This window comes from Macaca thibetana, chromosome 4 (genome assembly GCF_024542745.1).
Source record: "Macaca thibetana thibetana isolate TM-01 chromosome 4, ASM2454274v1, whole genome shotgun sequence".
Taxonomy (NCBI): Eukaryota; Metazoa; Chordata; class Mammalia; order Primates; family Cercopithecidae; genus Macaca; species Macaca thibetana.
The window spans coordinates 31,833,063-31,848,256 of NC_065581.1; the positions used below are offsets into that span (position 1 = coordinate 31,833,063).

At 46.6% G+C, this 15,194-nt stretch overlaps 1 protein-coding gene across 4 annotated transcripts in view; it reads right to left on the minus strand.

The window, feature by feature from the left end:
* Window positions 1-14,969, minus strand: part of LOC126953131 (saoe class I histocompatibility antigen, A alpha chain-like) — a 53,792-nt gene extending 38,823 nt beyond the window's left edge. The window contains exons 1-7 of one of the 4 annotated variants that reach the window (XR_007725130.1): window positions 14,720-14,969; window positions 14,209-14,349; window positions 13,338-13,613; window positions 13,127-13,243; window positions 12,654-12,687; window positions 12,503-12,549; window positions 12,202-12,340 (exon numbers count right to left, since the gene is read on the minus strand). Coding sequence is in view for 2 of the 4 variants with exons in the window: in XM_050788505.1 (XP_050644462.1) it covers window positions 12,336-12,340; window positions 12,503-12,549; window positions 12,654-12,687; window positions 13,127-13,243; window positions 13,338-13,613; window positions 14,209-14,349; window positions 14,720-14,969 (870 nt within the window). In the remaining 2 variants the exon portion in view is untranslated. The other 3 variants (XM_050788505.1, XR_007725131.1, XM_050788506.1) reach the window with 3 other exon arrangements.
* Window positions 14,970-15,194: the final 225 nt, after the last annotated feature.

Here is a 15,194-nt window from a genome sequence, read left to right on the forward strand (position 1 = left end):
CTTAGAGTAAGAGTAAGCAAGTACACCTCTACCTTCTTTGGTCCCAGAGGAAAAGATAAACAAAATGTAAGCATTTATTTCATGTCCCTAAGTCTGCTAAACACAGGTGTTCAACCAGCTAAACCAGCTGTTCATTGTCCAGATGTGGAGTGGCCCTACCTCTAACCTAGAAGTTAAGATTTTCTTTTAGGCCTCTGAGAGGGTCACATAAAAACCAATAAATGTTAGAGATTCTCTCCCCAGAAATATTTTCACACACAAGATAATATAAATATTAATATAAAACATCGATGTGGACCCAGATCCTCTGAGATCTTACAAACCTGGGTGTTTTAATCCTAGTAAGAGACAATGCCGAGGGAAGATGTTTGAATAATCATTTCACCATCACACAATGCCACTCCAATAATCTAGAGTATGAACTTGGATAGACAAAAACTTGATGTAAATACTTTCAAGGGAATGGGTGGAAATATATTATTTCTTTTTTTTTTTTTTTTTTTTTTTGAGACGGAGTCTCGCTCTGCTGCCCAGGCTGGAGTGCAGTGGCCGGATCTCAGCTCACTGCAAGCTCCGCCTCCCGGGTTCACGCCATTCTCCTGCCTCAGCCTCCCGAGTAGCTGGGACTACAGGCGCCCGCCACCGCGCCCGGCTAGTTTTTTGTATTTTTTAGTAGAGACGGGGTTTCACCGTGTTAGCCAGGATGGTCTCGATCTCCTGACCTCGTGATCCGCCCGTCTCGGCCTCCCAAAGTGCTGGGATTACAGGCTTGAGCCACCGCGCCCGGCCAAGGAAATATATTATTTCTTAGTCACTGGTTCATTCAGCCACTCTGCATGCCTACCAGGTACCAGATAAATTTCTTGTCTTGGATCACTGCTCAAGAATTAAAATTTGTCATTCTTTTCCCACCCCTCACACTCCAGCACTTGGACCCTCTTATTACATCAGAATTCCATGCTGTCGATGAAAAGAGTCAAATTCTGTAATATATTTGAAGAGATTTATTCTGAGCCAAATATGAGTGACCACAGCCCATGACACAGCCCTCATGAGACCCTGAGAACATGTGCTCAAGGTGGTTGGGGCAAAGGTTGGTTTTATACATTTTAGGAAGACATGAGACATCAATCAAATACACTTAAGATATACATTGGTTTGGTCCAGAAAAACAGGACAACTTGAATCAGGGTTGGGGGTGGGGCGCATCTAGGTTTTAGGTAGATTTTAAAATGTTCTGATTGGCAATTGGCTGTTATCAATAGAAAGGAACGTTTGGGTTATGATAAGAGGTTGTGGAGACCAAATTTTCTCATGCAGATGATGCCTCCAGGTGGCAGGTTTCAGAGAGATTAGATTGTAAATGTTTCTTATCATACTTAAGGTCTGTGTTGATGTTAAATGCTGGTCAGCTTTTCCTGAATTCCAAAAGGGAAGAGGACATACATAATGAGGAATGTTCGATGCCTGCTTCCCATCATGGCCTGAATCAGTCTTTGCGGTTAAATTTTGAGCGCCGCAGGCGAGGGATGGTGTCCATTAAGATGTTTGAGGTTGGGTCGGGGGTCTTTGAAGTTTATTTTTGGTTTACAACACTTAGAGTCTTGAGAGGAGACAGAAACCACCTCCCTCCCTGGAACAGGACTATAATCCAGTCACCCCGGTAGTTGGTCATGGACATGAGGCTGAGGCTCCACCCGTCAGACGACCACCTGCGGGACCCTGACCCAAGATGAGGCCGTGACTGTGCAGAACGCATTTTAGTAAAGATGGCTGAGTGACAGTGGTGATGTCCAGTTGCCAGGTGCAGCAGTGACATCTGTCCTAGTCTCAGGGTCCAGTGTCCAGCACCAGGGTGTCAGAGGTAATGAGCAGTGGCATCTGTGCTCAGCAGCAGGGGCAGTTGTTACTAGGAGGGACCTGACCTAGGGTAGACTGTGGAATCTGTTCCTGGCTGTGCAGTTTCAAGCCTGCTTCTGTGGCCTTCCCCATAATAAAATTATCTCCCAATACCATATACACTACTTTATGTATAAATTAGAAAAATTTGGTTTCTGTGTTTGCTCCAAGAAGTGAGGTAACAATCTGTGCACCAGTGTCAGACAGCAGCATTCAGGGGTTTCTTTGTGCAGAGCTGAGAGCCACATCTTGAATTATCTACCTGGCCTCCACTCCATAGTGCAGAGAATAATAAGGACATCACACCTTATATTTGATGATATATGTCTTCCCTTTTCTTTCTGAGGGGAAAACCCACTTTTAAACAGTGTTTCAAAACCCACCCAATGAACCCACCCTGGGCACTCTCTGATCACTCATATCAGGGGTTCCCACTCTGGCTGATCAACAGGATTGCTAGTGGAGGCTCAGGAAATACTCAGGCCACTCCCCAGAACCCCCTGGATCAGAGTATTATGCACAAGACTCAGAAAACGCTTACCTAACAAGCCTTACAGCTGAGGCTGATGCACAGGCATTGAGATCCTGATGTTCTTGCTACTCCAAGTGTGATCTGGAGACCAGCAGCACGAACTCCAGCCTTGTCACAAATCCAGAATCTCTTACTCCACTCTAGAGTTTCTGGATCTTAGCATCACATCCAGGTGATTCCTGTGCACAGTAAAGTCTGGGACTCCTTGGTCTATGTGCCTTCTGAACTTGGTGTTCAGAACTGTGCAGTCTGCTCTGAGTGTAGCACTGGAGGTCTAGGGCCCAGTTCTTGCACTCATTCTCTTCTACAGGCAGTCACTTCCTTGGTGCCCTCATCCATGCCTGAGGTTTTAAGTATCATTTATAAGTTGTGACCTCCCTAATCGAGTCCTCCAGCCCAGTCCTTTCTCTTAAACTCCAGATTTGTCTGTCCAACTGCCACCCCAGCTCCCTCACCTGCATGACTGGTAGACATCTCTTCCACTGAATGCCTGCAAAGCCCCCTCCTCAAATAAGCGCCTGCCAGAGTCTCCCCATCTCCACTGACAGCAGCTCCACCCTTCTACTCACTCAGTTTAAAACTATGGGGGTCCTTGATTCCTCTTTCTTACACCACAGATATAATCCATTAGCAAATGCTGCGAAGTCCATCTTCAAATGCATCCAGAATCCGCTCACGTCCCACGATTTCCACTGCTCATGCCCCAGTCAAGGCAATCGACATTTCCAGCCTGGAATACTGCACTCGCTTCCTACTGTTTTCCCTTCTGCCTCCCTCGTCCCTCGCCTCTCAATTCTGTTGTCAGCACAGCATTCAGACAGATCCTTTTTTTTTTTTTTTAATACCTTAAGTTCTGGGGTAGATGTACAGAATGTGCAGGTTTGTCACATATGTATACACGTGCCATGGTGGTTTGCTGCACCCATCAACTCATCATCTACATTAGGTATTTCTCCTAATGCTATCCCTCCCCTAAGCCCCCACTCCCCAACCGGCCCCAGTGTGTGATGTTCCCGTCCATGTGTCCACGTGTTCTCATTGTTCAACTCACTTATGAGTGACAACATGCAGTGTTTCGTTTTCTGTTCTTATGATAGTTTTCTGAGAATGATGGTTTGCAGCTTCATCCATGTCCCTGCAAACGACGTGAACTCATCCTTTTCTATGGCTGCATAATATTCCATGGTGTGTATGTGCCACATTTTCTTTATTCAGTCTATCATTGATGGGTATTTGGGTTGGTTCAAGTGTTTGTTATTGTGAACAGTGCCACAATAAATATACATGTGCATGTGTCTTTATAGCAACATGATTTATAATGTTTTGGGTATATACCCAGTAATGAGATTGCTGGGTTAAATGGTATTTCTAGTTCTAGATCCTTGAGGAATGGCCATACTGACTTCCACAATGGTTGAACTAATTTACACTCCCACCAACAGTGTAAAAGTGTTCCTATTTCTCCACATACTCTCCAGCATCTGTTGTTTCCTGACTTTTCAATGATCACCATTCTAACTGGTGTGAGATGGTATCTCATTGTGGTTTTGATTTGCATTTCTCTAATGACCAGTGATGATGAGCATTTTTTGATATGCTTGTTGGCTACATAAATGTCTTCTTTTGAGGAGTGTCTGTTCATATCCTTCACCCATTTTTTGATGGGGTTATTTGTTTTTTCTTGTCAATTTGTTTAAGTTCTTTGTAGATTCTGGATATTAGCCCTTTGTCAGACGGATAGATTGCAAAAATCTTCTCCCATTCTGTAGGTTGCCTGTTCACTCTGATGATAGTTTCTTTTGCTGTGCAGAAGCTCTTTAGTTTAATTAGATCCCATTTGTCTATTTTGGCTTTTGTTGCCATTGCTTTTGGTGTTTTAGTCATGAAGTCTTTGCCCATGCCTATGTCCTGAATGGTATTGCCTAGGTTTTCTTCTAGGGCTTTTATGGTTTTAGGTCTTACATTTAAGTCTTTAATCCATCTTGAATTAATTTTTTGTATAAGGTGTAAGGAAGGGATCCCAGTGTCAGCTTTCTGCATATGGGTAGCCAGTTTTCCCAGCACCATTTATTAAATAGGGAATCCTTTCCCCATTGCTTATTTTTGTCAGGTTTGTCAAAGATCAGATGGTTGTAGATGTGTGATGTTATTTCTGAGGCCCCTGTTATGTTCCATAGGTCTATATATCTGTTTTGGTACCAGCACTATGCTGTTTTTGTTACTGTAGCCTTGTAATATAGTTTGAAGTCAGGTAACATGATGCCTCTAGCTTTGTTCTTTTTGCTTAGGATGGTCTTGGCTACACGGGCTCTTTTTGGTTCCATATGAAATTTAAAGTAGTTTTTTCCCAACTCGGTGAAGAAAGTCAATGGTAGCTTGATGGGGATAGCATTGAATCTATAAATTACTTTTGGCAGTATGGCCATTTTCACAATATTGGTTCTTCCTATCCATGAGCATGGAATGTTTTTCCATTTGTTTGTGCCCTCTCTTATTTCTTTGGGCAGTGGTTTGTAGTTCTCCTTGAAGAGGTCCTTCACAACCCTTGTTAAGTTGTATTCCTAGGTATTTTATTCTCTTTGTAACAACTGTGAAAGGGAATTCACTCATGATTTGGCTGTTTGTCTGTTATTGGTGTATAGGGATGTTAGTGATTTTTGCACACTGATTTTGTATCCTGAGATTTTGCTGAAATTGCTTATCAGCTTAAGGAGATTTTGAGCTGAGACGATGGGGTTTTCTAAATACACAGTCATGTCATCTGCAAACAGAGACAATTTGACTTCCTTTTTTCTAATTGAATACCCTTTATTTCTTTCTCTTGCCTGATTGCCCTGGCCAGAACTTCCAATACTATGTTAAATAGGAGGGGTGAGAGAGGACACCCTTGTCTCATGCCGGTTTTCAAAGGGAATGCTTCCAGTTTTTGCCCATTCAGTATGATATTGTCTGTGCATTTGTCATAAATAGCTCTTATTATTTTGAGATAGGTTCCATCAATATCTATTTTATTGAGAGTCTTTAGCATGAAGTGCTGTTGAATTTTGTCAAAGGCCTTTTCTGCATCTATTGAGATAATCATGTGGTTTTTGTCATTGATTCTGTTTATGTGGTGGATAATGTTTATTGATTTGCATATGCTAAACCAGCCTTGTATCCCAGGGATGAAGCCGACTTGATAATAGTGGATAATCTTTTTGATATGCTGCTGGATTCGGTTTGCCAGTATTTTATTGGGGATTTTCGCATCAGTGTTCATCAGGGATATTGGCCTGAAATTTTCTTTTTTTGTTGTGTCTCTGCCAGGTTTTGGTATGAGGATGATGCTGGCCTCATAAAATGAATTAGGGAGGATACCCTCTTTTTCTATGGTTTGGAGCAGTTTCAAAAGGAATGGTACCAGCTCTTCTTTGTACCCTGGTAGAATTCAACTGTGAATTCATCTGGTCCTGGACTTTTTTTGGTTGGTAGGCTATTAATTGCTGCCTCAATTTCAGAACTTTTTACTGGTCTTTTCAGGGATTTGACTTCTTCCTGGTTTAGTCTTGGGAGGGTGTATGTGTCCAAGAACTTATCCATTTCTTCTAGATTTTCTAGTTCATTTGTGTAGAGGTGTTCATAGCATTCTCTGATGGTAGTTGTATTTCTGTGGGATCTGTGGTGATACCACCTTTATCATTTTTTATTGCATCTATTTGATTCTTCTCTCTTTTCTTCTTTATTAATCTGGCTAGTGGTCTATTTTGACGATCTTTTCAAAAAACTACCTCCTGGATTCACTGATTTTTTTGAAGAGTTTTTTTGTGTCTCCATCTCTTTCAATTCTGCTCTGATCTTAGTTAATTATTATCTTCTGCTAGCTTTTGAATTTGTTTGCTCTTGCTTTTCTTGTTCTTTTAAATGTGATGTTAGGGTGTTAATTTTAGATCTTTCCTGCTTTCTCTTGTGGGCATTTATTGCTATAAGTTTCCCTCTACACACTGCTTTAAATGTGTCCCAGGGGCCGGGTGTGGTGGCTCACGCCTGTAATCCCAGCACTTTGGGAGGCCGAGGCGGGCGGATCACAAGGTCAGGAGATCGAGACCACGGTGAAACCCCGTCTCTACTAAAAATACAAAAAATTAGCCGGGCGCGGTTGTGGGCGCCTGTAGTCCCAGCTACTCGGGAGGCTGAGGCAGGAGAATGGCGCAAACCCGGGAGGCGGAGCTTGCAGTGAGCCGAGATCGCGCCACTGCGCTCCAGCCTGGGCGACAGAGCGAGACTCCGTCTCAAAAAAAAAAATAAATAAAATAAAAATAAATAAATAAATAAATAAATGTGTCCCAGGGATTCTGGTACGTTATGTCTTTGTTCTTATTGGTTTCAAAGAACATCTTTATTTCTACTTTCACTTCATTATTTACCCAGTAGTCATTCAGGAGCAGGTTGTTCAGTTTCCATGTAGTTGTGCGGTTTTGACTGAGTTTCTTAATCCTGAGTTCTAATTTGATTGCACTGTGGTCTGAGAGACTGTTATGATTTTCATTCTTCTGCATTTGCTGAGGAGTGTTTTATTTCCAATTATATGGTCAATTTTAGAATAAGTGCAATGTGGTGCTGAGAAGAACATATATTCTGTTGATCTGGGGTGGAGAGTTCTGTAGATGTCCATTAGGTCCACTTGGTCCAGAGCTGAGTACCAGTCCTGGATATCCTTGTTAATTTTCTGTCTTGTTGATCTGTCTAATACTGACAGGTAATATTGGGTGTTAAAGCCTCCCACTATTATTGTGTGGAGTCTAAGTCTCTTTGTAGGTCTCTTACAACTTGCTTTACGAATCTGGGTGCTCCTGTATTGGGTGCATATATATTTAGGACAGTTAGCTCTTCTTGTTGCATTGATCCCTTTCCCATTATGTAATGCCCTTCTTTGTCTTGTTTGATCTTGGTTGGTTTAAAGTCTGTTTTATCAGAGACTAGGATTGCAACCCCTGCTTTTTTTTTTTTTTTTTTTTTTTTTTTTTTTTTTTTTTTTTTTTGCTTTCCATTTGCTTGGTAAATATTCCTCCATCCCTTTATTTTGAGCCTATGTGTGTCTTCTCACGTGAGATGGGTCTCCTGAACACAGCACACCAATGAGTCTTGACTCTTTATCCAATTTGCCAGTCTGCGTCTTTTCATTGGGGCATTTAGCCTGTTTACATTTAAAGTTAATATTGTTATGTGTGAATTTGATCCTGCCATTATAATGTTGGTTGGTTATTTTGCCCATTAGTTGATGCAGTTTCTTCATAGCATCAATGGTCTTTACAATTTGGTATGTTTTTGCAGTGGCTAGTACCAGTTTTTCCTTTCCATGCACAGTGCTTCCTTCAGGAGCTCTTGTAAGGCAGGCCTGGTGGTGACAAAATCTCTCAGCATTTGCTTGTCCATAAAGGATTTTATTTCTCTTTCACTTATGAAGCTTAGTTTGGCTGGACATGAAATTCAGAGTTGAAAATTCTTTTCTTTAAGAATGCTGAATATTGGTCCCCACTCTGTTCTGCTTGTAGGGTTTCTGCTGAGAGATCCACTGTTAGTCTGATGGGCTTCCCTTTGTGGGTAACCTGAGCCTTCTCTCTGGCTGCCCTTAACATTTTTTCCCTCATTTCAACCTTGGTGAATCTGACGATTATGTGTCTTGGAGTTGCTCTTCTTGAGGACTATCTTTGTAGTGGTCTCTGTATTTCCTGAATTTGAATGTTGACCTGTCTTGCTAGATTGGGGAAGTTCTCCTGGATAATATCCTGAAGAGTGTTTTCAACCTTGGTTCCATTCTCCCCATCACTTTCAGGTACACCAATCAAATGTAGATTTGGTCTTTTCACATAATCCCACATTTCTTGGAGGCTTTGTTCATTTCTTTTCACTCTTCTTTATCTAATCTTGTCTTCTTGCTTTATTTCACTGAGTTGATCTTCAGTCTCTGATATCCGTTCTTCTGCTTGATCGATTCAGCTATTGATACTTTTGTATGCTTCAGAAAGTTCTCGTGCTGTGTTTTTCAGCTCCATCAGGTCATTTATGTTCCTCTCTAAGCTGGTTATTCTAGTTAGCATTCATCTAGCCTTTTTTCAAGGTTCTCACCTTCCTAGCATTGGGTTAGAACATGCTCCTTTAGCTTGGAGGAGTTTCTTATTACCCGCCTTCTGAAGCCTACTTCTGTCACCTCGTCAAACTCATTCTCTGTCCAGTTTTGTTCCCTTGTTGGCAAGGAGTTGTGATCCTTTGGAGGAGAAGTGTTCAGGTTTTTGGAATTTTCAGCCTTTTTGCGCTGGTTTCTGCCCATCTTTGTGGACTTATCTACCTTTGGTCTTTGAAGTTGGTGACCTTCAGATGGGGTCTCTGAGTGGATGTCCTTTTTGTTGACACTGATGCTATTCCTTTCTGTTTGTTGGTTTTCCTTTGAACAGTCAGGCCCCTCTACTGCAGGTCTGCTGGAGTTTGCCAGAGTTCCACTCCAGACCCTGTTTGCCTGGGCATCACTGGCAGAGGCTGCAGAACAGCAAAGATTGCTACCTGTTTCTTCCTCTGGAAGTTTTGTCCCAGAGGGGCACCCACCAGAGGCCAGTTAGAGCTCTCCTGTATGAGATGTCTGTCTGCCCCTACAGGGAGGTGTCTCCCAGTCAGGATACACGGTGGTCAGGCACCCACTTGAGGAGGCAGTCTGTCCCTTATCAGAGCTTGAACACTGTGCTGGGAGATCTGCTCTCTTCAGAGTTGCCAGGCAGGGATGTTTAAGTCTGCTGAAGCTGCGCCTACAACTGCCCCTTCCCCCAGGTGCTCTGTCCCAGGGAGGTGGGGGTTTTATCAATAAGTCTCTGACTGGGGCTGTTGCCTTGTTTTCAGAGATGGACTGCCCAGAGAGGAGAGGCAGTCTGGTCGCAGCAACCTTGCTGAGCTGTGGTGGGCTCCGCCCAATTTGAACTTCCCAGTGGCTTTGTTTACACTGTGAGGGTAAAACCGCCTACTCAAGCCTCAGCAATGGTGGACACCCCTCCCCTTATGAAGCTCGAGTGTCCCAGGTCAAGTTCAGACTGCTGTGCTGGCCACGAGAATTTCAAGCCAATGGATCTTAATTTGCTGGGTTCAGTGTGGGTGGGACCCACCAAACCAGACCACTTGGCTCCCTGGCTTCAGCCCCCTTTCCAGGGTAGTGAACAGTTCTTTCTCACTGGCATCCCAGGTACCACTGGAGTATGAAAATAATCTCCTGCAGCTAGCTCAGTGTCTCTTCAAACGGTCACCCATTTTGTGCTGGAAACCCAGGGCCCTGGTGGTATAGGAACCAGAGGGAATCTCCTGGTCTGCAGGTTGCAAAGACCATGAGAAAAGCACAGTATCTGTGTCAGAGTGCACGGTACAGTCCCTAATGGCTTCCCTTGGCTAGGAGAGGGAGTTCCCCAACCCCTTGTGCTTGCTGGGTGAGTCAACGTCCCACCCTGCTTCGGCTCACCGTCCTTGGGCTGCACCCACTGTCCAACCAGTTCCAGTGAGATGAACCAGGTACCTCAGTTGGAAATGTAGAAATCATCCACCTTCTGCGTCAATCTCACTGGGAGCTGGAACCCAGAGCTGTTCCTATTCGGCCATCTTGCCAGCAATCTAGAGAGATCCTTTTAAAAGAGAAGTTGTACCATGTCCCGCTTCTGCTCAAAACTATCCTCTAACTCCCATCTCACTTAGAGCAAAAATCAGATCCTTCACCACACCCTCCAGGCCCACCTGCTCTGGCCACAGTTCTGCCTTCATCTCAGTTTCTCTCTGTCCAGCCCTCCTGGCCTCCTTGCTCTTCTTGGCACACAGACACCTTCCTGCCATAGTGTATTTCCACTGGAGGTTCCCCTGTCTGGAAAGAACTTCCCTAGACATCCTCATGGATAACTCATGTCCCTCAAATCTTTCCTCAAAGGTCACCTTTGCAACAAGGCCACACTACAACAGCCACCTTGGATCACCTACCCGCAGACACTTGCTGTCTTCTAGCATCTTTCTTCCTTATTCTGCTCATAGTGTATCTATCCTCTGCTTCTTCCCACTGGAACACATGCCCCACAAGGCCAAAGATTTTTCTGATTTTACTTCAGTTATGTTCCCCAGATGCAAAACCACGGTGTCCTATGTCTGTCAGACAACAAAGGTCAGTTGAATGAATGATCACTGTAGCACACCTCCCTATTCTAAAGGCAATAGCTTTATTAACATAGCCTCAGGCCAAATACTGTTTTGTGACAGCTACAGCACAAGGTTCCCTCACACTGACATTCGGGATGGCCTGTGCTTTTCTCAACAGGGCTGCTTGTGCCCTCCCTACACCAACTCCCCTTCCCCAACATACACACACACACACACACACACACACACACACTCTGCAGCACATAATCAGGTTTCTCTCTTCAGGAAAGAAAAAATCTAGACTATGGATCCAATATTACAAACAAATATAACTCTAAATTAGACTCTGCTTTATAGATTCATGAGTTTGGACTGGAGCCAACACCAAGATTACTGGAACCAGGGCAGGGAGAGAGGGTAGGAGAGCAGAGTAGAATAGCAGTTCCACCAGAAACATACCTAAGAAGAAAAATTATGGGATCCCTCCTCTCCACTAATTCCAGAAACTGGTTCCTTTAAAAAGGTTGGGTGCAGCAACATGGATGGAAATGGAGGACATTAGGTTAAGTAAAGTAAGCCAGGCACAGAAAGACAAATATCACTCCCTCCTATATGTGGGAGCTACAAAAATTGATCTCAACAAAGTAGTGAATAGAATGGTGGTTACCAGAGGCTGGGAAGGGCGGTAGGGAGGCAGGGGTTGATGAGAGGTTGGTTAATGGGTACAACAGTCAGATAGAAGGAATATGATCTAGTATCCAGTAGCATAATAGGGAAACTATAGTTAACAATAATGTATTGTATATTTCAAAATAATTAGAAGAGAAGATTTAGAATGTTCCCAACACAAGGAAACTATAAATGTTTGAAGAGATGGATATCCTAGTTACTCAGATTTGATGATTACACATCATATGCTTGTATCAAAATATCATATGTACCCCACAAATATGTACAACTGTTATGTATCCATAAAAATAGAAAATTCATAAAAAATAAAACAGAAATATTAAAGAGAAGATGGAAAATATAATCTAGGAAAGAGGACTATTAGGAGGGCAGGAGCTGAATGGCTCTCGAAATTTGTCTCTCAATAGCACAGTGACTGCTGTGTGCAGAGGCCACCCTGGGCGATGTCTGAGTTTCTGTGACCACAGTTCCTACAGGACAAGTTTCCATTGAAGGGACAAAGACAATGGAGCAGTGAAGGTGACCCAGCTGAGGACTGACCCCATAAAGCCCATGATGGACTCAACACCAACTGGGCACAGGCCCAATTCACACTCAGCCCCACATAGCCTTCTCCAGTCCCCACCTGCAACAGACTCTGCACAGAAAACAGGTGGATTCTGGAAGGTTCTCAGGTCTTTAATTCCTCTCTCTAATTTTAGGCATCATCTCCTTTAATTAATCCATCAACCTCTCATGGCAAGAATTTGAGAAAACACAAATTTATATTCAGATTCTTATTTTCACTAGCCAAGTAACAGGTTGCAGCTCAGCGCACCACGAAGTTGAGACAGAGATGCAGACATCCAGCCCCACCTCTCTGGAACAGGAAAGATGATTGGGGAAGGAATGCAAGTCAGTGTGGATACGAGGGTCACGGTGGACACGGGGGTGGGCTGTTTCTCCACCTCCTCACATTATGCTAACAGGGACGCAGACACATTCAGATGCCTTTGCAGAAAGAGATGCCAGAGGCTCTTGACGTCACAAAGGGGAGGCATGAGGAAATCCCATCATCTTAGTACCACAAAAAGCAGCTGTCTCAGGCTACAGAAAACAATAGTCATGAACAAATTCAGGTCAGTCATGGTAAGTAGTGACACTGAACAGCCCACCACACACTCAAAATGTCCCAATCAAAGAATCCCCATAACCCAGTCCTTTCCCCTCTGCCCTACCCCTACCCACTTCAGATTCCCAGGGTCTCACCATTACAATTCCTGAGAGACACATCAGAGCCCTGGGCACCATTGCTCCTTGGGGTAAAACAAAAACAGCAGCTGGTCAGAGCCCGCAGGAGACGTGGGACAGGAGGAATTATGGGGTGGGTGAGCTCCTCCACATCCCAGTCCCCAACTTACACGCAGCCTGAGAGTAGCTCCCTCCTTTTCCACCTGGGGGAAGAAAATGTCCTGTGAGGGCTAAGGGGAAGGCAGGGCCATGAGGTCCTGGAGGAAACCCCTAGTCTTGGACTCCAGGGAAGTTTCCAGAAATGTGACTGCAGACCCAGGGCTGGATCAGGAAACATGAGGAAAGTGGGTGTGGGTTCTGGACAAACTGCCCTCCTGAGGTCTGTCCTCAGCAGGGACCTTCCCCTGACCTGTGACTGCTGGGATCAGGTCCCCATCACCACACTCATCAAGGTGATTCTCTGTCCTTCATTGTCACAGGTGCTTCATAAAGAGTAGGTATTGGCACACAGGGCCCAGGCTAGGTAGGCCTGTGTGTGTGGATGGTACTTCCCAGTAACGAGGCAGGACACACGTCTACCTGAGTCTTGAAACACACAGTGGGACAAGAAAAGTCAGGCCCCACTCCTCTCCCCTTCCCTACCTGAGCTTTTCTTCCTCCACATCACAGCAGCAACCACAGCTCTAGTGACCACAGTCCCAAGGACAATCAGGCCAGCAACGATGGCTGCGATGAGGATGGTGGGCTGGGAAGACTGCTCTGGGAAAGGAAGGGAAGGTGAGGGGCCCTGACCCTGCAGAAGGGCTCCTGCTTTCCCTGAGAAGAGACATGACCCCCCAGTCCCCCTCCTTACCCCATCTCAGGGTGAGGGGCTCCAGCAACTTCTCATGCTGCACATGGCACATGTATCTCTGCTCCTCTCCAGAAGGCACCACCACAGCTGCCCACTTCTGGAAGGTTCCGTCCCCTCCTGGCCTGGTCTCCACAAGCTCGGTGTCCTGAGTTTGGTCCTCCCCATCCCACTGCCAGGTCAGTGTGATCTCCGCAGGGTAGAAGCCCAGGGCCCAGCACCTCAGGATGGCCTCATGGTCAGAGATGTGGTGGTGGGTCACATGTGTCTTTGGGGGTTCTGAGGGGAAGAGTCAGAAAATTCAGGCACTTTGCACCTCTCATGGAACACTCCAGCAGTGCCCATGTGACCATCCTGAGAATGGACAGGACACCTGGGGTGGGGAAGGGAGCACAGAAGTCAGACACCAGCTTGGACACAGGTACCTGGAACAATCTCCTATTTCTTGGAAAGTTTTAGGCTCTGAGGGAGGAACAGCAACTTCTGGTCCTGACGTGAGTGGAGGCCGAGGGACTCAAAGAGCCGGAATCAGACTCCCACACACACTGAGTGTGAGGCAGAGAACAAGGCCTGAGAGATAAAGTCACGGTGCCCAAGGCTGCTGCAGGGGTCAAAGGGGACTGCTGATCAGTATTTCAGGGATTGTCTTCCCTCCATTCCCTCAGAGACTTCATCCCTTAATTGTCCCAGAGAGCAGGTGGGCCCTCAGAGTCACTCTCTGGTACAGGATCCGGAAACCTAGGAGGATTCTTCCCACTCAGGAGTAGAGGGAGGGCGATATTCTAGCTTTGTTCCCATTTTCCTCCTCTCCTGGCGGGAGGCCAGCCTGGGAGATCTACAAGAGATGGTGAAGGCGCCCCGTGGCCCCCGGTACCCGCGCGCTGCAGCGTCTCCTTCCCGTTCTCCAGGTATCCGCGGAGCCACTCCAGGCACCTGTCCTCCAGGTAGGCTCTCACCCTCTCCGCCTCAAGGGTCACCTCCCACTTGCGCCGGGAGATCTGAGCCGCGGTGTCCGCTGCGGTCCAGGAGCGCAGGTCCTCGTTCAGGGCGAGGTAATCCTTGCCATCGTAGGCTAACTGGTCATCCCCACGGAGGAAGCGCCCATCTGGCCCCAGGTCGCAGCCATACATCTCCGGGATGGTGAGACCCTGGCCCCGCCCCCGCGGTCAGCCCCGCCCCGCCCCACCCCGACCAACCCACAGGGATTTGGGCCCAAAACGAAAATGAAACTGGGTAAAGGCGCCTGGGGCTCTCCTGGGTCGAGGATCTGGGCGGGTCCCGCAGCTTCCGGGTGGATCTCGGACCTGGAGACTCGGGGACGACCCGGGCCCTCCGTTGGGGATGGAGAGGGGTCGTGACCTGCGCCCCGCGCCGGGGTCACTCACCGGCCTCGCTCGGGTTGTAGTGGCGGAGCAGGGTCCGCAGGTTCACTTGGAAATTCTCTGCGTGGGTCTTGGCGCCTCGTGTCTCCCGCTCCCAATACTCTGGCTCCACCCACGATGCCAGCGGCTCCATCCTCGGAATGGCCGCGTCGCTGTCGAATCGCACGAACTGCGTGTCGTCCACGTAGGCCACGTAGATGAAGCGGGGCTCCCCGCGGCCGGGCCGGGACACTGAGGTGCCGAAATACCTCATGGAGTGGGAGCCTGTGCGGGAGGAGGTGAGACCCGCCCGACCCTCCCCCCGGCGCGGCTCCCCGAGTCCTGCACCCCGCCGGGCGGGCCCTCGCTCCTCCCCGCAAAGGCCGTTTCCCTCCCGACCTCGCACTCACCTGCCCAGGTCTCGGTCAGGGCCAGCGCCCCCGAGAGCAGCAGGAGGAGGGTTCGGGGCGCCAAGATCCCATTCTTGGCGTCTGTGGAG